Genomic DNA, 25,690 nt, shown 5'->3' with positions numbered 1-25,690 from the left:
CATTATCATCATCACTGCCACTGTTATCATCATCATCACCATTACCCTTATTATCATCATCATTACCATTATCATCATCACCATTATTATTGTTATAATCATTATCATCATCACTATCATTACCAACATAATGATTATCATCATTATTATTATTATTATTATTATTATTACTATTGAGTGAGAGAGCAGTGCATGCCATCAAAGTGACACTGGGGTAAACTATACAAAGCCCAGTATACCCATCATGACTACCCATCTGATAAGGATACACTAGGCACATGCATCACAACCATATGTGCACGACATGATGATCTCATATCAAGATAAACAGCGCATGACCTTGCAGGTGGGACCCAATTAAAATTTTCTTCTGGCCAAGTAGCCCATCCCTCTCAAAAGGTCCCTGAATAAGGGTTGTTTAAGGATGTTGAACGAACCACCCATGTTTCCAAAGGTGAATTATCCAAACCTCTAAGAATCCCTCTCAACACATGGCTATGATGATCCCCCACTACTTCTGCTCATGATCAGAGATACACATATCGTCAGCCACTAAGGGACATGGTCAACTGGTTAAGGTCAAACAACTGACAAGCAAATCTGTGGTATTGAGCAGAATATTTGCTGTAGCCCATCTTTTATACCAAGACAAAACAATGTACATGAAGACACTTCCAATTAGCTATTATTATTATTATTATTATTATTATCATATACCCTCAACAACAATGTTAAGCAGCAATAAACTCACCTGAGATAGATCACACCCCACAAGTAAGTTCGGAACCACATTGTCGTTCCACTGTTTGCTTGGTACTTTCGGATGAGAATTGGGTGTGGCACGGGTAGCAAACCGACTAGGGTACCATGTTGGAGAAACTTCAAGATCTCACTCTCATCCTTCAGGCCCTTGTCGATGCAAATCTTCTCCACCTGGGGTACGAGTACTTGCAGCATGCGCATAATGGTCTGCAAGGGTAGCTTCTGTTTCCAGCTGGACACCCAGTCGGGTGTGGCCACCCATGGAGCAGCTGAACCCATTGACGACCCGGTCCTCAGTAAGTGAGGTGGAGGAGGAGGAGGACTGCTACTTGAGAGCCCTCCCCTACCGACGCCAACACCATCACCACCAGCAGAGGTCAGACTTTCTGGAGAGAGGGAGCAAGGCTGAAAATAAAACAATAGTGATGGAGAAAAAAAGATCAGAGAACATACAAAGAAAGCAGATATAACATTATCATTCATCATCATCATCTAACGTCCGCTTTCCATGCTGGCATGGGTTGGACGATTTGACTGAGGTCTGGTGAATCAGATGGCTGCACCAGGCTTCAATCTTGATTTGGCAGAGTTTCTACAGTTGGATGCCCTTCCTAACGCCAACCACTGCGAGAGTGTAGTGGGTGCTTTTACATGCCACTGGCACGAGGGCCAGTCAGGCGGTACTGGCAATGGCCATGCTCAAATGGTGCTTTTTATGTGCCACCTGCACAGGAGCCAGTCCAGTGGCACTGGCAACGACCTCGCTCGAATGTTGTTTCACGTGTCACCAGCACAAGTACTAGTAGGCGATGCAGGTAACGATCACGCTCGAATGGTGTTTTTAACGTGCCATCAGCTCAAAAGCCGGCTTGTTGCTCTGGCAACGATCTCACTCATATGGTACCCTTAGCGCTCCACTAGCACAGATGCCAGTCATCGAATTTGATTTCTTCTTATTATTATTATTATCATCATTCTTCTACTTCTTATTATTATCATCATCATTATTCTTATTATTATTATTACCATCATCATCATAATTATTCTTATTATTATTATTACCATCATCATTCTTCTTCTTATTATTATTATTATCATTATTATTAAGGTGGTGAGCTGACAAAATCGTTATCGTGCTGGATAAAATGCTCAGTGGTATTTCACCTATTGCCATGTCCTGAAATCAAATTCCACCGAGGTCAACTTTGCCTTTCATCCTTTCAGGGTCAATAAAATAAGTATTGAGCACTGGGGACGATGTGATCAACTAGCCCCCTTCTCTCAAATTCCAGGCCTTGTGCCTACGGTAGTAAGGATTATTATTATCTCTATATATATAAAACTGAGAATGTGTCTGTCTGTCTGTCTGTGTTTCCCTAAAACTTGAGAACTACACAACCAATTTCATTCAAATTTTACACATGCCTTACTTAAGGTCCGGGGAGTGTAACTTTTTCCCTAGGGCGACCCCACAGCAATATCATATCTTCTCCACTATTTCAGTATTACGTGTTAAAAGTGAAACAAAAACATCTCTCTTTTGTAATGCAAACACTTTCACTTTAATACTGAAACTATTAAAGTGAAAGTATTATATAACAGGGATGAACCATTAACAATGGTCATCCATTTTGCTAGAAGATCCGCTATGGTCTTATATGCTATCAGAATGATGTAGCTGCCTCTGATGAGACCCCAATAAGGTTCGAAAATTGATTAAGGTTGTTCATCATTTTTTTCAGTCTGCAGAGAAATGGCTAAAATTTGAACTGTTATAATTATATCACAGGTTTTATATATATATATATATATATATATATATATATATATATATATATATTATATATATATATAGGCACAGGCATGACTGTGTGGTAAAAAGCTTGCTTACCAACCATATGGTTCTAAGTTCAGTCCCACCTTGTGCAAATGTCTTGTACTATAAGCTTTGAGTCAAGGAAAGCCTTGTGAGTGGATTTGGTAGACAGAAACTGAAAGAAGCCAATATATATGTGTGTGTGTATGTGTGTGTGTGTGTGTGTCCATGTGTCTGTATTTGTCTCCTCATCACCGCTTGACAACCGGTGCTCTTGTGTTTACATCCCCATAACTTAGCACTTCAACAAATGAGACTGATAGAATAAGTATGAGGCTTTAAAAAGAAGTCAGGGGTTGATCTGTTTGATTAAAATTTTTCCATGTGGTGCTCCAGCATGGCCACAGTCAAATGACAAACAAATAGAAGAATACAAAGACATACTTACAAACATGCTGGGTTTGTTCAAAGTCGAGCCATCGGAAGCAATTCCGAGGCTGGCGATTCCCATGTCCTCCTCTTCTGCATCCTCCTCCTCCTCGTCCTCACTCTCCACGTCTCTCCTCTCTGCCACCTGCTCACGACCTTCCACCTCTTCCGCCTCCTCCTCCTCTTCTTCCTCGTCTTCTTCAGTGGGATTCTGAATGTTGTTCGCCGGCTGAACGTTGTGCATCGTGGCAGCCCCGCTGGCCAGGTCTTTGAGAGTGGGTTGGTGATGGCCCTCATCAGGGGCAGATTTCTCAGTCATATTGTCAAGACCTGCACAACAACAACAACATTAATAGCAGCAACAACAACTACAGCCACTGACACTATCTACCATACATCAGATATTGTACTCCTAGATACACTATGTCTGAATAAAAAATGGGATGGCCACAGCTGGAACACCTTTGATCAAAGGTCTGGTAGATCAGGACTGACCTAGGGCTAAACAACAACTATGGCCACTAATATACTATACATTAGATAATGTAGTCCTAGATACACTATGTGTGAATATAAGATGAGATGGTCACAGCTGGAACACCTTTGATCACAGGTCTGACCTGGGGCTAAATATACTATACATTAGATAATGTAGTCCTAGATACACTATGTGTGAATATAAGATGAGATGGTCACAGCTGGAACACCTTTGATCACAGGTCTGACCTGGGGCTAAATATACTATACATTAGATAATGTAGTCCTAGATACACTATGTGAGAATATAAGATGAGATGGTCACAGCTGGAACACCTTTGACCACAGGTCTGGTAGATCAGGACTGACTTGGGGCTAAACAACAACTATGGCCACTAATATACTATACATTAGATAATGTAGTCCTAGATACACTATATCTGAATAAAAAATGGGATGGCCACAGCTGGAATATTTTTGATCATAGGTCTGGTAGATCAGGACTGACCTGGGGCTAAACAACAACTATGGCCACTAATATACTATACATTAGATAATGTAGTCCTAGATACACTATGTCTATGTCAGAAATGTTAGGGTGGTCACAGCAGGAACATCTTTGATTATAAGTCTGCTGGATCAAAACTGACCCGGGGCTAAACAAATATAGCCACAAATACTAGCTACTATATAATACATTAAATAATGTAGTCCTAGATAAATATGTCTGTGTATAAAAGCTGGTATGGTCACAACTTGAACATCTTTGATCATAGGCTACTGGATCAGGACTGACCTAGGGCTAAATAACAGAACTACTATACCGTACATTAGCTAATGTAGTCCTAGATATACTATGTCTGAATAAAACAGATGGTCACAGCTGGAACATCTTTGATCATAGGCTACTGGATCAGGACTGACCTGTGGCTAAACAACAACAACTGTGTGGAGGCACATGGCCTAGTGGTTAAAACAGCGGACTCACAGTCGAGGGATTGCGGGTTCGAATCTCAGACCGGGCGATGTGTGTGTTTATGAGCGAAACACCTAAGCTCCATGCGGTTCCGGCAGAAGGTAATGGCGAAACTTCTGCTGACTCTTTCACCACAACTTTCTCTCACTCTTTCCTCCTGCATCCTGCAGCTCACCTGTGATGGACCGGCGTCCCATCCAGGTGGGGAACCTATATGCCAAGAAACTGGGAATCCGGCCCTTATGAGCCAGGTATGGCTCAAGAAGGAACAAGCAAAACAACAACAACTATTGCCATTAATACTAATATACTATTCATTAGATAACGTAGTCCTGGATGCACTACGTTTGAATATAACATGAGGTGGTCACAGCTGGATCATCTTTGATCATAGGTCTGCTGGATCAGGACTGACCCGTGGTTAAACAACAACAGCAAAACCTGCAACATCCTAAAGACACTCTCTCCCACTCACTCCAGGTAATCGTAATACATATTGTACACATCCACACGGAAATGGCTGCAACATCAACCATTTCCCTGGCTGCAAGCACTGCACTTGGGATGCACACCAACAACACGATGCACAACAGGACTGAACTGCAACACCATAACCAAATACACCTTGTTCACCTTTAGCTGCAACCACCACCAGATGTGCAGATGCACAGCAACAGACTGCACAGTTGAAACTGCATGCAATATATCCTGCACCACATATACTTTGCTGCATGCTGGAATATGCGTTAAGCCTTTAGCATTCACACTACGCAGTTAGTGTGAATCTTTATTTCTTCTTTTGCTGGTGTCTCAAATTTAGGTTAAATCAGTGTTTCTCAAAGGGGAGGCCTATGGGACGGTAGGGAGAAGTTGTTTTGAGAAAATTTGGTTTAAATGTTTGACAACTCAGCACCATCCATTGGACAGTGGGGGGGTGCTTTTGCTCGTATATACATACAAACACATACAACAAGCTTGTTGCATTGAGACTTTGATTATGCGATTGCTTATTTGTTGAATGTCGTTCTATGGTAGGTATGAGAGGCCAGGTCTGGCTAGTTTAAACATAAAGCAGAATGTGGGCCACATGTGGCCAGTTGAATCCTTTTAGCATTCAACTTACTCAGTCAAATGTAATGCTGGTTTAGTCACATTGTTTGGAATTAGTCATGGCTTATCTCATAACATTAAGATTTTGATGACGTGATTATTTTTAGAATGACATTGTAGGGTAGGTGTGAGAGGTTGGATCTGACTGGTTTGAACATAAAACAGGTAGAATATTTGAGCTGGAAATGGCCAGTTTAACCTTATACCATTCACATTACTTTGTCAAGTAAAATGCTTATCTATTTACATTGTTATTAATAATCAACCATAGCTTACCTCATCGCATTAAGATTTTGATGATGTGATTATTTTTAGAATGACATTGTAGGGTAGGTGTGAGAAGCCAAATCCGACTAGCTTAAGCATAAAACAGAATATTTTGGCTGGATATGACCTTTAGTATTCAGATTACTCTGTCAAATGTAATGCTTATTTATTCACATTGCTTTGAATTAATCATGTATTATCTCATAGCTTTGTGGAGGTGCAATGGCCCAGTGGTTAGGGCAGTGGACTCGCGGTCAGAGGGTCGCGGCTTCGATCCCAGACCGGGCGTTGTGTGTGTTTATTGAGTGAAAACACCTAAAGCTCCACAAGGGTCCGGCAGGAAGTGGTGGCGACCCCTGTTGTACTCTTTCACCCGAACTTTCTCTCACTCTCTCTCTTCCTGTTTCTTGAGTAACGCTGCAATGGACTGGCGTCCCGTCCAGCTGGAGGGGGGACATACGCCACAGAAAGCAGGTCCATGAGCCTGGCTAGGCTTGATAAGGGCGCATAAAAAAATAAAATCTCATAGCTTTAAGATTTTGATGATGTGATAGCTTATTTTAAGAATGACAATATAGGGTGGGTGTGAGAGGTGGGATCTGGCCAGTTTGAACATAGAACAGAATATTTGGGCCAAATATGGCTGGTTAAAATGCTAAAAGGTTACATTTGTGAGGTAGGGGTGTGACATGTATAGGATTACTCATAGCTATGCAGCTAACTGGGATTATGAAATGGCAGTAGCAACAGCAGCAACAGCAGTGGAGGCGCAATGGCCCAGTAGTTAGGGCAGCGGACTCATGGTTGGAGGATCGTGGTTTCGATTCCCAGACCGGGCGTTGTGAGTGTTTATTGAACAAAAACACCTAAAGCTCCACAAGGCTCCGGTAGGGGTGGTGGCGACCCCTGGTGTACTCTTTCGCTCCAACTTTCTCTCACTCTTTCTTCCTGTTTCTTGTCCCCGACTTCCTATGCAACCGCTGAGCCTGGATGTGCATTCATCCGTCTGTCGATGCTCTCGGTGTCGGGGGCTGACCTGCTTTCTCTTCTGCAGGTCTTATGAATAGCAAAGGACCACGTTTCGGACTTCTCCCACTCTGGGACGAAGACCGCTTCGCTCAACAAACAAACAAAGCAGCAACAGCAACAACAACACACAGAAAATATAAATATATCACAAAAAAAAAGCCTTTAGTGATGAATAGCTGTGGTTGCATAGTGTCATTCATGCTGATACTTACGTGGGGTGGCAGCAAGGGAGACTTTCAGTGTCCCTGGTTCAGCTTCGGCAGCTGGTGTAGCCCCTTCCATTGTCTCTGGCTCCTTAGACTCGCTAGGCGGGTGCGAGAGCTTCTTTCCCCTCTTGCTGAGGGCCCGTGCGATTGCCGAGTGCTCAGTGGGCAGGTTGGCCAGAAGATGGAACACGTTGCGTTTACGAATGATGGTGTAAACAAGATTGGAGTTACCTGGAGGATTTCGTTCACATTTGGTTCGGTCGCAGAGACAAATAATGTCAATGGTGGTGGTATTATATAGAGGAAAGAGAGAAAAAAACAAGAGAAAGACAGTGAGAGAGGTGGAACGAGTTTTTTGAATTAGGAGAGGGTCTATACCAGCATAGAAAATGGACATTAAAGGATGATGTTGATGATGACTTACACACACACACATACATGAATACACATTCACAGTTCTCTGAAGTGCTTCAAAGTTAGAGAAAAAGTGTGCAGGAGTGGCTGTGTGGTAAGTAGCTTGCTTACCAACCACATGGTTCCGGGTTCAGTCCCACTGTGTGGCACCTTGGGCAAGTGTCTTCTACTATAGCCTTGGGCCGACCAAAGCCTTGTGAGTGGATTTGGTAGACCGAAACTGAAAGAAGCCCGTTGTATATATGTATATATATACATATATATATATATATATATATATATATATATATATATGTATGTGTGTATATGTTTGTGTGTTTGTGTTTGTCCCCCCAACATCGCTTCACAACCGATGCTGATGTGTTTACATCCCCGTCATTTAACGGTTTGGCAAAAGACCAATAGAATAAGTACTGGGCTCACAAAGAATAAGTGCTGGGGTTGATTAGTTTGAGTAAAGGCAGTGCTCCAGCATGGCCACAGTCAAATGACTGAAACAAGTAAAAGAGTAAAGAAAGTAAAGTGTATTCCATAGAGACTGGGTATAATTTTGAATACAGTATTATATATTAAGAACCATGTTGTTCATTTAAAGTTACTTGATGGTTTCATGTAAAATCAGATCTCCCTAAAGAGCGTATGACTTAGCAATCATCAGATACAACTGACCAGACAAGAAAAGCCAAAGCTCTTTTGCAGTTGATCATCAGTGCAAATGAAGTCTGGATATAGTTTTGCTTTTTGAGGGACAGAGGGGGGGATAAAAGAGAATACATACCATCAAACTGATATTGGATGATATTGTTGAAAACTTCTAACAAGAAGAACACAAGATGATGGTTTGTTGGACTGGCATAGAGAAACCATGGAGTACTAAATGCCTGGGGAAAGATAAAGAGAAAAATAGATATAGAGTGAGTTTGAGAGAGAGAGGAGAGTATAAGAGAAATAGAAAGATTGTGAATAGGGAGAGTATTAGAGTTAAGGAAAGAGACACAAAAGAGGGTCAAGAGTTGGAAAGAGACAGACAGACACTGAGAGAGGAGAGAGAAAGAGAGGAGAGAAGCAGAGGGACAGAGACAGACAGATATGTGTGCATGTGTATATATATATATTGATAGAAATGGTAAGACAACAAAAGAAAGAAAGAGACCTCGATATTATGTAAATAGAGGAATTTATCTGTAAATATAATATGTGACAATTATTTGGTAGCCATGATAAAACTCCGAGTTTCGGATGTCGGGGTGGAAATCCAGGCCGCCATTTCTTCAGTTATCTGGCCATTGGAAAAAATGCTTCCTTTTGTTTAATGGTCATTTTCATAGCATTTTTTCCGATGGGCGGATAAATGAAGAGATGGTGGCGTGGATTTCCACCCTGACATCCGAAACTCGGAGTTTTATCATGGCTACTGAATAATTGTCACACATTACATTTAATATACATACATACATATATATATATATATATATATATATATATATATATATAGAGAGAGAGAGAGAGAGAGAGAGAGAGAGAGAGAAAAGTAAAAAGTGAAAAAACTACAGAAGGCTTGTTTTAAAAGGTTAAAAAATATATATTTGAGTCATTATGTCTGAAGAATGTTATAAATTTTTTTCATACAATGACATAGTTTTTGAAGAAATGCAAGATAGAAAATGGTAAAATAATTTTATAAAGAACATTTCAGTATCGGTTTTGGTCATTTGAAACCTTTTCAATTGTAACAATTAAAAAATTAAATTTAGAAAAATTAAAAGCAAAGTTTCTTTAAAAGAATATTTGTATAGTGTTCAAATATAAGTGGCATTTTCCTTGTTTCTGCCTTTCTCTGTCTCTTTTGTTTATTCTTGTGGGTTCAAGGTCCATGTGAATTCTTGGTAGGGACCATACACACACACAGACAAATAGACTGATAGAGACAGACAAGCAGACACAAAGACTGACAGAAAAGAAGATAGATACAGTGATAGAATGTTTACTGATAGGCAGTAAATCAGTTTTACTTTCTTATATTTTGCTTAAAAAAGAGAAGTGAAACAGTGAATGGTGGAACTTACTTGTAGGAGATGTAATAACTTGGTGCTGGCTACCATTGACAAGGTCTTTAGATAAGGGGACACTGCAATGAGATATATAAAAATATATCAATAGAGAGATTGATAAATATATATATATATATATATATTGATATTGTAACAAAACAGAAAACTGCAAATTTTTTGGTATTATTCATTCACTAGGCGTAGGAGTGGCTGTGTGGTATGTAGCTTGCTTATTAACCACATGGTTCCAGGTTCAGTCCCATAGTGTGACACCTTGGGCAAGTGTCTTCTACTATAACCTCGAGCCGACCAAAGCCTTGTGAGTGGATTTGGTAGACGAAAACTGAAAGAAGCCCGTCATATATGGTTAGGGCAGCGGACTCGCGGTCGTAGGATCGTGGTTTTGATTCCCAGGCCGGGCATCGTGAGTGTTTACTGACTGAAAAACACCTAAAAGCTCCACGAGGCTCCGGCAGGGTGTGCTGATCCCTGCTGTACTCTTTCACCACTCTTTCTTCTGTTCACCTGCTCGCTTAGCCAGCGGGGTGGCGTCATTCAAAGGCTAAAACAATGCGAACGCATTGTGACCAGCGATGTGTAACAACATCTGATGGTCTGGTTGGTCACGTGATCGTGTGTGATATATGTGATATATATATATATATAAACACAGCAAAATATTTTGTCTAATCCATCGATTCCGTCCACCCCGTAAGTCAAATGGCCTGAAATTTTATGGGGAGGAAACAATCAGTTATATGGAATCCGATATATGGTACTATTTTATCGACTTTCTGACAAATGAAAGGCAAAATCGACCTTGATGGAATTTGAACTCTGAATGTAGAGTCCTAGCATGCCATTTTGTACGACGCTCCAACAATTCAGTGTCATTGTACCTGACATGTGTATCCAAATTCATCTGGTGTAACATTTCATTTCTCTAGTATTGATGTGTACAAGTGATATACTTGTACGCTATTTGAATGAGTTCTTTAAAACCATTTAATTTCCAATTAATATTTTGGAACCACTTCAAAATCCAGACTAATTTTCCTTTGTTTTTGTTATTTTTGTAGCAAGGGAGCTTACTCTTTTATACTCGCAAATTGATGTAAAAATTTGATAATGCTCAACATTGTAAATACAATCAGATTTATTGGAATTTAATCAGAAATCTGTTTCCAAATCAATACTTAATGAATTGATTTAAATGGCTCAGCTGCAGTTATTCTAAACTATATCAGTATGTCTCAGTTGTATTTGTAAAAGATATACCAAATTGAGGTCGATCAACATCAGGAACCCGTGCAGGTGACACGTAAAAGTACCATCCGTTCGTAGCCGTTCGCCAGCCCTGTCTGGCCCCCGTGTAGGTGGCACGTAAAAGCACCATCCGTTCGTGTTCGTTGCCAGCCTGGCCTGGCCCCCGTGCCGGTGACACGTAAAAGCACCATCCGTTTGTGGCCGTTTGCCAGCTCTGTCTGGCCCCCGTGCCAGTGACACGTAAAAGCACCATCCGTTTGTGTCCGTTTGCCAGCCCTGTCTGGCCCCCATGTCGGTGACATGTAAAAGCACCATCCATTCGTGTCCGTTGCCAGCCTCGCCTGGCCCCGTGCCGGTGACACGTAAAAGCACCATCCGTTCGTGTCCGTTTGCCAGCCCTGTCTGGCCCCCGTGTCGGTGGCATGTAAAAGCACCATCCGTTCGTGCCCGTTGCCAGCCTCGCCTGGCCCCCGTGCCGGTGACACGTAAAAGCACCATCCGTTCGTGGCCGTTTGCCAGCTCTGTCTGGCCCCCGTGTTGGTGGCACGTAAAAGCACCATCCGTTCGTGTCCGTTGCCAGCCTTGCCTGGCCCCGTGCCGGTGACACGTAAAAGCACCATCCGTTCGTGGCCGTTTGCCAGCTCTGTCTGGCACCTGTGCAGGTGGCACGTAAAAAGCACCCACTACACTCACGGAGTGGTTGGCGTTAGGAAGGGCATCCAGCCGTAGAAACACTGCCAGATCTGACTGGGCCTGATGAAGCCTTCCAGCTTCACAGACCCCAGTTGAACCGTCCAACCCATGCTAGCATGGAGAACGGACGCTAAATGATGATGATGATATATATATATATACACACGCATGCGTGTGTGTATACATTTGTGTGTCTATATTTGTCCTCCCAACATCACTTGACAACCGATGCTGGTGTGTTTACGTCCCAATAACTTAGCAGTTCGGCATAAGAGACTGATAGAATAAATACTAGGCTAACAAAGAATAAGTGCTGGGGTCGATTTGCTCAACTAAAGGCAGTGCTCCAGCATGGCCACAGTCAAATGACTGAAACAAGTAAAAGAGTAATATATATATATATATATATATATATATATACACTAGCAGTATCGCCCGGCATTGCTCGGGTTTGTTTCGACCCTTTAGAATTGGAATTTTTGAAAAGTAAAAATTTTGCATTATGTAGTTAGTTATTCTCTTTAAGTGAACATTTTTCTGGTTGAAATACACTGAAAAATGGCGACACAGCAGTCAAAAAATCGTAAAAAATAGGGATTTTCATAGAAAAAAAAGCACCTTTTTGATGTAAATAATTTTTGGTGTTAACATGGTCCAATTTGAATTTTTTCTTCTATGGAAGGAAGAGCAAGCCTTCTTCTATCATACTCTCAATTTTTGTCAACTTGCACTGCAGGGTCTCGGAGGAGATAGTGTTAGTTGAAGGCTACCAAACCTGCCATACACAGACAACTTCAGCTTTATATATATATATATTCTCATCATCGTTTAACGTCCGTTTTCTCTGCTAGCAGAGGACTGGCATATTTCAGCTTGTCTACTAAGTCCACTCACAATGTTTGATCAGCCCAGAGCTACAGTTGAAGATAGCTCTTACCCATGATAACTACAGGTCATATACATATAAAAATGACAAGGCAAAGTGAGGATTTTTTTGTGGTGAGACAGAATGGGTTAAGCCTGAGCTTAACCCATTTTGTCTCTCCACAAAAAAAATATAAACAAACTGGCAAAGTGGGAGCAAGTAAGAAGAGGAACAAAGTTCTGTACCATTGACAATAATTGTGAGTAAGCAATCAAAGAGAGGTTGTAGACGTTGATGACCTGTGGTGATGATCTTGTGGAAAACCTGCAAAGAGACAAGTAAAGGATTAATAAAGATATAGAGGAGAATAGGCAGAAGAGTGTAAGGATAAGGGGAGATAATTCTAGAAGTTAAGCAGTTGACAGAAAATTGTATGTATGTTTCTATAACATGCATGTGTACGTGTATATATCTCTCTCTCTATATATATATATATATATATTATATATATATATATATATATATTCTGCGGCCATGCTAGGAAACCACTTTGAGGGATTTTTTTTGTCAAATAGTTGAGCCCAGTACTTATTCAATCAGTCTCTTTTGCTGAAAACACACCAGTAATGGTTATCGAGTGGTGATGAGGCAAAAACACAGATACACAGATGTATGTGTGTGTGTGTGTGTGTATTATATATATAATAACAATTTAATAAATAAATAAAACATATATATATATGTATGTATGTATGTATATATATATATATATATATATATATATATATATATATATATAGTTAATCCAACCATGAACAAAGAGAAAACACAACAACATGAGGATTTGGAACAAATAGTGTTATTGGACGCTCAGAAAAGGAAAGAAAGGAGGATTTAACGTTTCGAGCGGAGCTCTTCATCAGAAACATAGAAAAAGGAAAGGTCCAAGAAAGGGAAGACGGAGAAAGAAAATCACCAACGATACACACATGGTCATATATATAACCATATATGGTTACTCAGTGGTATTTGGCACCAAATACCTCTGAGTAACCATCTGGCAACATGTGAACGGAAAACTTTTATGATATTCCCATTTCATAAGAGAATCAAAATCGAAATCAATCAACATCAATGGAAATTGTAGCTGTGATACCAGTGCCGGTGGCACGTAAGAGAACCATCCAAACATGGCCGTTGCCAGCGCCACTCTGACTGGCCTCCGTGCTGGTGGCACGTAAAAAGCACCATTCGATTGTGGCCGTTGCCAGCCTCGCCTGGCACCTGTGCAGGTGGCACATAAAAAGCACCCACTACACTCACGAAGTGGTTGGCATTAGGAAGGGCATCCAGCTGTAGAAACACTGCCAGATCAGACTGGAGCCTGGTGCAGCCTTCTGGCTCCCCAGACCCCAGTTGAACCGTCCAACCCATGCTAGCATGGAAAGCGGACATTAAACGATGATGATGATGATAAACTTTACAACCTGAATGAAATTGAGAGAAAACTAAGAGAAAAAGACTTTATTAAGAAATTCAAACCCAAGCTTAACCCTTTTGTTACCAACCCAGTCAAAACCGGCTCTGGCTCTGTAGTACAAATATCTTGTTTCCATAAGTTTTGAATTAAAATCTTCCACCAAATCTTAGTCACAATTTATGTTCCTAACACTAGGTGAATGATAACCAAGTTATTTTACTAAATTCTTTGTTATATTTAAAATAATTGAAAGAAACACAGAACATCTCAAAATAAATACAGTAACGAAAGGGTTAAACAAACAATGATTAAATTAATCTTATTTGGGGTTTAAAAATCTTATCCCTATAACTAAAACACAAAAAATCTCTAAAAAGCACTGCTGTCATCATTTCTAAAAATAAACATTGAAAAATGGTTTGGCCTCATTTCTAAAAATAGCCAAACAACTACTACTGTTGTCCACAGGAACGTATATAAAGGACAAAAGACAGACAGTCAACCACAGCTGAAACACTCCTGTCACAACCTGGGACCTTGAAGACTGCTATAATGCAAGAAAGTATAGTAGTCCCTTAGTATTCTATATTCAATATTTCATCTATTCAATAAGACAATCAATACTTCATTTCATTTTACTATATATACTTTTTATACTATATATTCTATATTCTACATTAATATTATAAAGAATATAAATAAAACATAAAAAAACAGACAGAGATAGAATTTCTTTGAATAATATATATCCCTCTATACACAATCGTACAAAACCCTTTTTATTTATTTATTTATTTATATATATATATATATATATATATATATATATACACACACACACATATACACAAACATACTTCACACAGTATGCTTGGTTGCAGGGATTGGTTTGGCTAAGCTTAGTATATGTAGTATGATTGCTGAAGTGAAGGCACATGGCTCAGTGGTTAGATGATCAGGTTTACAATCATGGGGTAGTGAGTTTGATCCCCGGACCAGGCTGTGTGTTGTGTTCTTGAGCAAGACACTTCATTTCACATTGCTCCAGTTCACTCAGCTGTAGAAATGAGTTGTGACGTCACAGGTGCCAAGCTGTATCGGCCCCTTTGCCTTTCCCTTGGATAACACTGGTGGCATGGGGAGGGGAGGCCAGTATGCCTGGGCGACTGCTGGTCTTCCATAAACAACCTTGCCTGGACTTATGTCTTGTAGGGGAACTTTCTAGGTGCAATCCCATGGTCATTCATGACCAAAGGGGGTCTTTACCCTATGTACATATAATGGCATGGAGAGGAGAGGCTGGTATGCATGGGCAACTGCTGGTCTTCCATAAACAACCATGCCTGGACTTGTGCCTCAGAGAGGCAAACTGTAGGTACAATTCCAAGGTTATTCAAGACTGAAAGCAAGTCTTTATGTTTGGCTATGGAAAAGAGATTTTCACAATTACATGTCCCACTAAAATAAAAGAAAAAATTTGGATCCCACACCCCACCATAATTTTCCCAAGCCCCCAGCTGTGGAAATCACTGCATTAGAGGGTAGGGAAAGATGATTTGAGGGAGTCAAAAGGTTAAAATTACCATTATCATCAACCTTGGATATTACTCTCTCGGGCCCTAGGAATTGTAGGGCCTGTGAAATGACTTCCGTGGTCTATAAGAGACAGAGATCACAACACTGCCCCTGGAAGGGATGCCATTCTGTCACACTGTTGTTCATTTAGAGAAGAGGAGACTGGTGCAATGTGAAGAGACGGATAGATACAGAGAAACTGAGTCAGAAGAGACAGGCAGACAGTTAACAGATGGACAGATGGATAGATAGACAGACAGGAAGACAAGCAGATGGAAAGTCAGGCAGACCAATAGACACAAAGACAGACAGGGTCAAAGACCTGTGCAGAAGACACAAAGACTGACAGATTGATGAGAGTTAAGCAGACACTGAGTGGGTGGATGGGTGGATGGATAGACAGATAGATAGACACAAAGACAAAGTTGAGACCCTCTTCGGTCATGAATGACCATGGGATTGCACCTAGCAGGTTACCCTCCCAGGCACGAGTCCAGGCAAGGTTGTTTATGGAAGACCAGCAGTCGCCCATGCATACCGGCCTCCCCTTTCCACACCAAGGGAAAGACAATGACCGATACAGCTTGGCACCAGTGATGTTGCAACTCATTTCTACAGCTGAGTGAACTGGAGCAACATGAAATAAAGTGTCTTGCTCAAGAACACAACACGCAACCCGGTCTGGGATTCAAACTCACAACCTTGCAATCGTAAGCTCGACACTCTAACCACTGAGCCATGAGCCTTCACATATACACAAAGACAGATAGACAGCTACAGAGAAAGATAGATAGTCAGACAGAAAGACAGACAGATGGAAAGTCAGACAGACAGTTAGACAAGGAGTAACTTACAATGATGAGGAAGTCAGCATGAGTACCAGTGAATACAGGAATGTCCATCGGTACTCGGACAGAGTACGGTTTATTGAGTCGGACACCAAAGTTGCGCTCACCACTGAGCAACAGCAGGATGAAGACGCCGATGTGCATGAGACCAACACGAGCTGTAGAGAGAGGAGAGAAAGGATGAGAGGTTAATGAAGGGTGAGTGAGAAATGGGTGTATGGGGTGGGTTGAGGAGTGGGGGAGAAGTCAGGGGTGAGTGAGGGTGAATGAGAAGTGGGTGTTTATTTTCCCAATTATGGTAGGTATATGAAGCCTGAGCTGGTCAGTTTGGATATAAAATATTTGGGCCTGAAGTGGATGGTTTTGACCACTGGAAGGGTTAAATAATCTGGCAAGGAATAAAGGGAAGATGGAATATGGAAAGAGATGAGTGGGGGAAAGGGGGGGTGGAAGGATGTAAGGAGTTTAAACAGAATCAGTTATAAGGATGTCAGGGGGGAGGAAAGGGGTAGGTGAGAAGAGGGTCAAAAGAAGGAAGGAGAGAGAGGAAAATGAGGAGTGAGTAGACAGTAAGGGATGAGAATGGAAGAGGCAGAGGAGTGGGAGAAGTGAGTGAGGGGTGAGTGATGGGAAGAGGAGCAGAGAGATGGTGGAAGGGAGAGGAGAAGAGGGATTGGGAGGCAATGGTTGGAAAAGAGGAGAGAGAAGAGAGGGGAGGGGGCAAGAGAGGGGGAAGTGAGGAGGGAGAGAGTATTATTGATGAGCGGGGGAGTGAGGGAGAGAAGAGGAGAGAAGGAAAGAGAGGTGAGAAAGTTGGAGATGGGAAGAGGGGGTGAGGAGGCAGAAGAGAGAGAGAAAGAGAGAGAGTATGATACTCACATTGGTCAGCTCTAGCATCATTGAGAAAATATAGAATAGGTACGAGAACATCAAGAACATCACTACTCTTCAACACATAGAACATGAATTTCTGCAAAAGAGGAGGAAAAATAATAATAATAATAATTCTGACTGTAGGCACAAGGCCTGAAATTTTGGGAGAGGTGGGGGGGGGCTAAGGGGGTAAGTTGATTACATAGACTCCAGTACTTAACTGTTGCTTATTTTAACAATCCTCAGAGGATGAAAGACAAACTGAACTTGAGTGGCATTTGAACCCAGAACGTAAAAACAGATGGAATACTGCAAAGCATTTTACCCGTCAGGCTAACAATTATGCCAGCTTAATAATAATAATAGTAGTAGTAGTAGTAGTAGTAGTAGTAGTAGTAGTAGTATAATAATAATAATAATAATAATAACTGCCCTGATGCAGTACCAGGCAGTGGCTCTCATGGCTTCTGATCTTAACTCATTGGAAGTGTTATCATGTGCATGTTTTGTCTTGGTATAAAAGATGGGCTACAGCAAATATCCTGCTCAATACCACAGATTTGCTTGTCAGTTGTTTGACCTTAACCAGTTGAGCATGTCCCTTAGTGGTTGGCGATATGTGCATCTCTGATCACGAGCAGAAGTAGTGGGGGAGCATCATAGCCATGTGTTGAGAGGGATTCTTTGGGGTTTGAATAATTCACCTCTAGAAACATGGGTGATTCTTTCAACATCCTTAAACAACTCTTATTCAGGGACCGTTTGAGCGGGATGGGTTACTTGACCAGAAGAAAATTCTAACTGGGCCCCACCTGCAAGGTCATGTGCTGTTTATCTTGATATGAGATCACCATGTCGCGCACATATGGTTGTGATGCATGTGCCTGGTGTACCCTTATCAGACGGGTAGTCATGATGGGTATATTGGGCTTCGTATATTTTACCCCAGTGTCACTTTGATGGCATGAACTGCTCTCTCACTCAATAATAATAATAGTAGTAGTAGTAATAATAATAATCCTCTCTACTGGAAGCACAAGGGCTCAAATTTTGGAGGAAGGGATTAACTCAACTACATCACCCCAATATGTAACTGGTACTAATTTTGCCGACCCCAAAAGGATGAAAGGCAAAGTTGACCTCAGCGGAATTTGAACTCAGAACATAGCGGAAGACAAAATACCGCTAAGCATTTTGCCTGTCATGCTAGCAATTCTGCCAGCTTGCCACCTTAATAACAACAACAAGAATAATAATAATAATAATAATAATAAATTCTGTTTTACTGGCCACAAACTCTTTACTATTTTACTTGTTTCAGTCATTTGACTGTGGCCATGCTAGAGCACCGTCTTTATAGTCAAGCAAATCAACCCCAGGACTTATTCTTTGTATGCCTAGTACTTATTCTATCGGTCACTTTTGCCAAACCGCTAAGTTACGGGGATGTAAACACACCAGCATCGGTTGTCAAGCGATGCTGGGGGGACAAACACAGACACACAAACACATATACATATACGATGGGCTTCTTTCAGTTTCCATCTACCAAATCCACTCACAAGGCTTTGGTCAACCTGAGGATATAGTAGAAGACACTTGCCCAAGGTGCCATGCACTGGGACTGAACCTGGGACCATGTGGTTGGTAAGGAAGCTACTTACCACACAGCCACTCCCATGCCTATGAGGTTAATATAAATCAAAAACCTGAAAGGGCAAACACAGGATGGAAAGTACAAAGGGTTTTGCAAAAAAGAAAGGTCCATGTAAACAAATGATAAGAGAAATTTAACAAGTAAAACTCCCAATAGGGGGAGGTGCTTTGAAAGGTTACTCATGGAAAAACCCATAAAAACCATGGGAACCTGGTGAAATGGGGAGAAAGCCCCTTCTTTTATATTCTTTTTTTACAGGTGTAACCTCAGAATTGGTCCCTTCATACTGGCCATTTTCCCGACATTCACCCACCTTTCAATAAATTTGCTACGAGACAGCACTTCACTCTCTATTCTCATCTTCCTTTTCAAGTGGAAGTTGATGAGGCCTTGGCCAAAGAGGAAAGTGTCTGACTTTAGCCCTTTCAAACGGGTCCACCATACCACCTCTTTCGCTACGTTGCTTACTTTTTACCCAGCCTAATATATTATTCTTTTACTTGTTTCAATCATTTGACAGTGACCATACTGGAGCACCCCCTTAAAGGGTGTTTTAGTTAAAGAAATCGATCCCAGGTGGTGCATTTCAAAAGCTATATCCACTAATATTAACTACTAAACACTGGGTAATGTGTAGTCCCAGATGTATGTATAAAGGATAAACTGGTCACAGCTGGAATATTCTTGAATACTTATTCTATTGGTATCTTTTGCTGAGCTGCTAGGTTACAGGAATGTAAATACACCAACATCAGTTGTCACATGATGGTGGGAGGACAAACACAGATACAATGAGACACACGCATAGATATCATCATCATCATCGTTTAACGTCCGTTCTCCATGCTAGCATGGGTTGGACGGTTCAACTGGGGTCTGGGAAGCCAGAAGGCTGCACCAGGCCCAGTCTGATCTGGCAATGTTTCTACAGCTGGATGCCCTTCCTAACGCCAACCACTCCGTGAGTGTAGTGGGTGCTTTTTACGTGCCACCGGCACAGGTGCCAGGCGAGGCTGGCAATGGCCACGATTGGTTGGTGCTTTTTACGTGCCACCGGCACGGAGGCCAGTTGGGGCGGCGCTGACAACAGCCACGTTTGGTTGGTTCTTTTACGTGCCACCGGCACTGGTATCACAACTACAATTTCCATTGATTTTTATCGATTTTGATTTCAATTTCACTTGCCTCAACAGGTCTTCACAAGCAGAGTTTTATGTCCCAAGAAGGAAAGGTATGCATAAGTGGGCTGGCTTTCTTGATTCAAAAATTAAGCCAGTTTGAGACACCACCCACTGTCATCATCATCATTTTAACATCCATGTTTTAATGCATGAACATGTGAGGTGAAATTCCCTGAGAAAGATTTTCTACAGCAGGATATATGTATCTATATATATCTATATATATACACACACACTCAAGGTGCGAGAGATATTTGAAGGCAATTACCAGTATATTTCTCTCATCACACCAATTAAAAGGATTTTATGTCTTTCAGACCCTCAATGGCAGACAAAAGGACATGGATGGCCAGTTAGCTGGCTGGGTTGTTGGTTCTTCCCTGCCCCACCCCCACCTTGTCTCCAGCTTTCTTACCTTATTGATGTCACACATTTTCCAAAACAGTACCAACATTTCTTGGTAGAAGTGGACCTTCTTACAGGAACCAGGCAAGTAGGTCTGCATTAGGGGGTTGTTCAGTAGCCGAGTGAGGCCCTTCAGGATGAAAGAGAAATCCTAAAAGCAGATATCAATGATTAAATGTTAGAAACACCAGAGCATATTCAAGGAATATTCCATCGAAATTCCATGTAAATTTATATTCCAAACAACCAGTTTAATAATGACAAATCTGTTTTACTAAATTCTTCATTATTTACAATATTAATTGGAAGAAAGTCAGTGTTTTTCAATAGAAATATGGTAACAAAATGGTTAAAGTGATCTAAATTCAAACCTTCTACCAAAATTCCAAGCTAATTTATCTTCCAAACACCAGCTTAATAATGGCAGGTATTTTGTCTAAATTCTTCATTATTCTCTAAAGTTAATTGAAACAGTCATGTGTATGGTAACAAAAGGGTTAAAGTGATCTAAATTTAAACCCTCCATCAAAATTTCACCATCCAAACACCAGCCTAAAAATGGCAGTTATTTTACTTAAATTCTTCATTATTCTCTAAAATTAAGTGAAACAAAGTCAAGTGTATTTCAACAGAAGTATGGTAACAAAAGGGTTAAAGTGATCTTAAATTACAACCTTCCATCAAAATTTCATGTTGGTTTAAGCTTTAAACACCAGTTTAATAATGACAAATCCGTTTCACTAAATTCTTCATTATTTACAATATAAATTGGAAGAAAGGCAACGTATTTCATCCAAAATATGGTTAAAGTGTTGATTTATGTTCCAGACACCATTTAATAACGACAAATCTATTTTACTAAATTCTTCCTTATTTACAATATTAATTGAAGCATTGGTGGTTTATTTCAAAAGCTATATCTACTAATATTAACTACTATACTAAACACTCGGTAATGTGTCATCCTAGATGTCTGTATAAAGGATAGACTGGTCACAGCTGGAATATTCTTGATCAAGACCTGCTGGACTAGAGATAACCGAGGGCTAAACAACAACAAGATTATATTCGTAGCAGTGAGGAAAGGGGAGATAAATGATCAAAGCACTCACCTCTTCTCTGTGAATGCGAGACAAATAGTTGAGAAATAGGTTATCAGGACCACCAACCTGAAATAGAACAGAACAGTTTATATATGTTTGTGTGCACATGTATGTTTATTTATCTATCTATCTATCATCATCATCGTTTAGCGTCCGCTTTCCATGCTAGCATGGGTTGGACAGTTCAACTGGGGTCTGGGAAGCCAGAAGGCTGCACCAGGCTCAGTTTGATCTGCCAATGTTTCTACAGCTGGATGCCCTTCCTAACGCCAACCACTCCATGAGTGTAGTGGGTGCTTTTTACGTGCCAGACGAGTCTGGCAAACAGCCATGATCGGATGGTGCTTTTTACGTGCCACCGGCACAAGGGCCAGGCATGGCTGGCAATGGCCACGAACAGATGGTGCTTTTTACGTGCCACCGGCACAGGGGCCAGGCGAGGCTGGCAATGGCCACGAACAGATGGTGCTTTTTACGTGCCACCGGCACAGGGGCCAGGCGAGGCTGGCAATGGCCACGAACAGATGGTGCTTTTTACGTGCCACCGGCACAGGGGCCAGGCGAGGCTGGCAATGGCCACGAACAGATGGTGCTTTTTACGTGCCACCGGCACAGGGGCCAGGCATGGCTGGCAATGGCCACGAACAGATGGTGCTTTTTACGTGCCACCGGCACAGGGGCCAGGCGAGGCTGGCAATGGCCACGAACAGATGGTGCTTTTTACGTGCCACCGGCACAGGGTCCAGGCGAGGCTGGCAATGGCCACGAACAGATGGTGCTTTTTACGTGCCACCGGCACAGGGGCCAGGCGAGGCTGGCAATGGCCACGAACAGATGGTGCTTTTTACGTGCCACCGGCACAGGGGCCAGGCGAGGCTGGCAATGGCCACGAACAGATGGTGTTTTACGTGCCACCGGCACAGGGGCCAGGCGAGGCTGGCAATGGCCACGAACAGATGGTGCTTTTTACGTGCCACGGGCACAGGGGCCAGGCATGGCTGGCAATGGCCACGAACAGATGGTGCTTTTTACGTGCCACCGGCACAGGGGCCAGGCGAGGCTGGCAATGGCCACGAACAGATGGTGCTTTTTACGTGCCACCGGCACAGGGTCCAGGCGAGGCTGGCAATGGCCACGAACAGATGGTGCTTTTTACGTGCCACCGGCACAGGGGCCAGGCGAGGCTGGCAATGGCCACGAACAGATGGTGCTTTTTACGTGCCACGGCACAGGGGCCAGGCGAGGCTGGCAATGGCCACGAACAGATGGTGTTTTACGTGCCACCGGCACAGGGGCCAGGCGAGGCTGGCAATGGCCACGAACAGATGGTGCTTTTTATGTGCCACGGGCACAGGGGCCAGGCAAGGCTGGCAATGGCCACGAACAGATGGTGCTTTTTACGTGCCACCGGCACAGGGGCCAGGCGAGGCTGGCAATGGCCACAAACAGATGGTGCTTTTTACGTGCCACCGGCACAGGGACCAGGCGAGGCTGGCAATGGCCACGAACAGATGGTGCTTTTTACGTGCCACCGGCACAGGGGCCAGGTGAGGCTGGCAATGGCCACGAACAGATGGTGCTTTTTACGTGCCACCGGCACAGGGGCCAGGCGGGGCTGGCAATGGCCACAAACAGATGGTGCTTTTTACATGCCACCAGCACAGGGGCCAGGCGAGGCTGGCAAAGGCCACGAATGGATGGTGCTTTGTACGTGCCACCAGCACCGGGGCCAGGCAAGGCTGGCAATGGCCACGAACGGATGGTGCTTTTTATGTGCCACCGGCGCAGGGGCCAGGCAAGGCTGGCAACGGCCACGAACGGATGATGCTTTTTACGTGCCACCGGCACAAGGCCAGTCTGGGCGGCGCTGGCAATGGCCACGAACGGATGGTGCTTTTTACGTGCCACCGGCACGAGGCCAGTCTGGGGCAGCGCTGGCGACGGCCACGTTCTGATGGTTCTCTTACGTGCCGCCGGCACTGGTAGCTCAGCTGCAATTTCCATTGATCAATTATATATATATATACATATATATATATATATTTATATTAATAAAATAATAATAATAATATTAAGGAGTATAGCTCAAAAAAATTTCACAGTATAAATATATAAAATATAAATTAGAGATAAAACCACTATTATGCAACTCAAACAATGATAGACATAAACCAATACATAAATAACAAATAAAATATATGTGTATCTGCATATGCGAATTCCTATACATATATATGTATATATTCGTCCATATGTGTGTGTTTGCGCGTGTATCTAGTTGTATGTATATGCCCATATACTTGGATGTGTGTGAGTGCATATGTATATGTGCATATATATATATATGTATCTGTGTATGTATATGTGTGCCTAAACACGAACACAAAAACATTTTCGTCTCAGTATTATCTTCCTTTCAACTTCTACTTTCTTTTCTTTTTCCTAACAGTTACAACAGCAAAGGCTCATTACGTCATTTTCTCTAAACTAAACTGTATACTTTTCACGTTCATTTCTTGTGTTTCAATAATTTTTCTCTGTTTTTACTCATTCTCAAATTTGATGGACATATAGCAGTACGTAAGCCAACTCAAGAAATTTCTAGTGAGACTTTTTATTGATGTACCCAAAGAGACCCAGAACAGGTAGAAACATGTGTTGTACCCAATAAAGTCTATTACATATTCCATCTCCTACTTTATTAATTCTGTTACCCCAATTGCCATTACAAAGTCCCTGCAATAAATCTGCAGATAACAACAGGTAATCGAAACTGTGCCGGTGCTTTACTCATCATCCACTTATATATTTTGTACAATTTCTCTATTATATATATATATACATATTGGTAAAAACAGTAATATAACAAAAGAAAGAAAGAGACCTCGATATTATGTAAATAGAGAAATTTATCTGTAAATATAATATGTGACAATTATTCGGTAGCCATGATAAAACTCCGAGTTTCGGATGCCGGGGTGGAAATCCACACCGCTATCTCTTCTTTTCAGAGCATTTTACCGATGGCCGGATAACTGAAGAGATGGCAACTTGGATTTCCGCCCCGACATCCGAAACTCAGAGTTTTATCATGGCTACCGAATAATTGTCACGTGTTACTTTTACAGATATATATATATATATATATGCATATATACACACACATATATATGTGTGCATACAAATTAACTCAGTAATTAGCAAATACTTACATCAGTGTTTTGTTCCATGGCGGTACTCCCAGCACTGGTACCATCCACTGATACATTCCTGTTGGGGTCAGAATCATTCTCCAAGGTGACACAGAGGACCTGGAGGGCCATCTCAACAAGTGGTTCACGAGAATCAGTGAACATCAGATGGTTGTAGGGCACTCCATACCCAACAGGGTCGTAGGCACAGACTACATTTAACATGGAGGTGAAAAGCGGCAGAGCATGCCTGAAATACAATGAAAGAAGAGAGATTGAAAATTTTAAGACTTTGTTTATTTAAGACTGTGGGTCAGTAGAATTTGTAGAGCATCAAATGAAATACATTGTGATAGTAAATTATGTCACTTCCTTTATGGTTTAAGTTCACTCAGCCACACTTCACCCTCTGGCCCACGGACTTCCTGTCTCCTCTCTCTGCCTTTTCTATCACAACTATAATAATTGCCCTGATGCAGTACCAGGCAGTGGCTCCCATGGCTTCTGATCTTAACTGATTGGAAGTGTTATCATGTACATTGTTTTGTCTTGGTATAAAAGATGGGCCACAGTAAATATTCTGCTCAATACCACAGATTTGCTTGTCAGTTGTTTGACCATAACCAGTTGAGCATGTCCCTTAGTGGCTGACGATATGTGCATCTCTGACCACGAGCAGAAGTAGTGGGGGAGCATCATAGCCATGTGTTGAGAGGGATTCTTTGGGGTTTGAATAATTCACCTCTAGAAGCATGGATGTTTTGTTCAACATCCTTAAACAACCTTTATTCAGGGACCTTTTGAGTGGATGGGTTACTTGACCAGAAGAAAATTCTAACTCGTTCCTACCTGCAAGGTCATGCGCTGTTTATCTTGATATGAGATCACCATGTTGCGCACATATGGTTGTGATGCATGTGCCTGGTGTGCCCTTATCAGACGGGTAGTCATGATGGGTATACTGGGCTTCGTATATTTGTACCCCAGTGTCACTTTGATGGTATGCGCTGCTCTCT

At 42.0% G+C, this 25,690-nt stretch overlaps 1 protein-coding gene across 1 annotated transcript in view; it reads right to left on the bottom strand.

Annotated features, from left to right (window-relative positions):
• Positions 1-25,690, bottom strand: part of LOC115225369 (protein HID1) — a 62,862-nt gene that overhangs the window by 9,591 nt on the left and 27,581 nt on the right. The window contains exons 8-18 of the mRNA XM_029796320.2: positions 24,696-24,924; positions 21,493-21,549; positions 20,391-20,531; positions 17,144-17,234; positions 16,271-16,422; positions 12,607-12,685; positions 9,553-9,614; positions 8,265-8,367; positions 7,079-7,303; positions 3,027-3,337; positions 752-1,167 (exon numbers count right to left, since the gene is read on the bottom strand). Of these exons, the coding sequence (XP_029652180.2) occupies positions 752-1,167; positions 3,027-3,337; positions 7,079-7,303; positions 8,265-8,367; positions 9,553-9,614; positions 12,607-12,685; positions 16,271-16,422; positions 17,144-17,234; positions 20,391-20,531; positions 21,493-21,549; positions 24,696-24,924 (1,866 nt within the window). The remainder of the gene's footprint in view (positions 1-751; positions 1,168-3,026; positions 3,338-7,078; positions 7,304-8,264; positions 8,368-9,552; positions 9,615-12,606; positions 12,686-16,270; positions 16,423-17,143; positions 17,235-20,390; positions 20,532-21,492; positions 21,550-24,695; positions 24,925-25,690) is intronic.

The sequence above is a fragment of the Octopus sinensis genome, linkage group LG27 (assembly GCF_006345805.1).
Source record: "Octopus sinensis linkage group LG27, ASM634580v1, whole genome shotgun sequence".
NCBI classification, from domain to species: Eukaryota; Metazoa; Mollusca; class Cephalopoda; order Octopoda; family Octopodidae; genus Octopus; species Octopus sinensis.
Note: the sequence above shows the minus strand (reverse complement) of the source record. Positions and strands in the feature narration are given on the sequence as shown.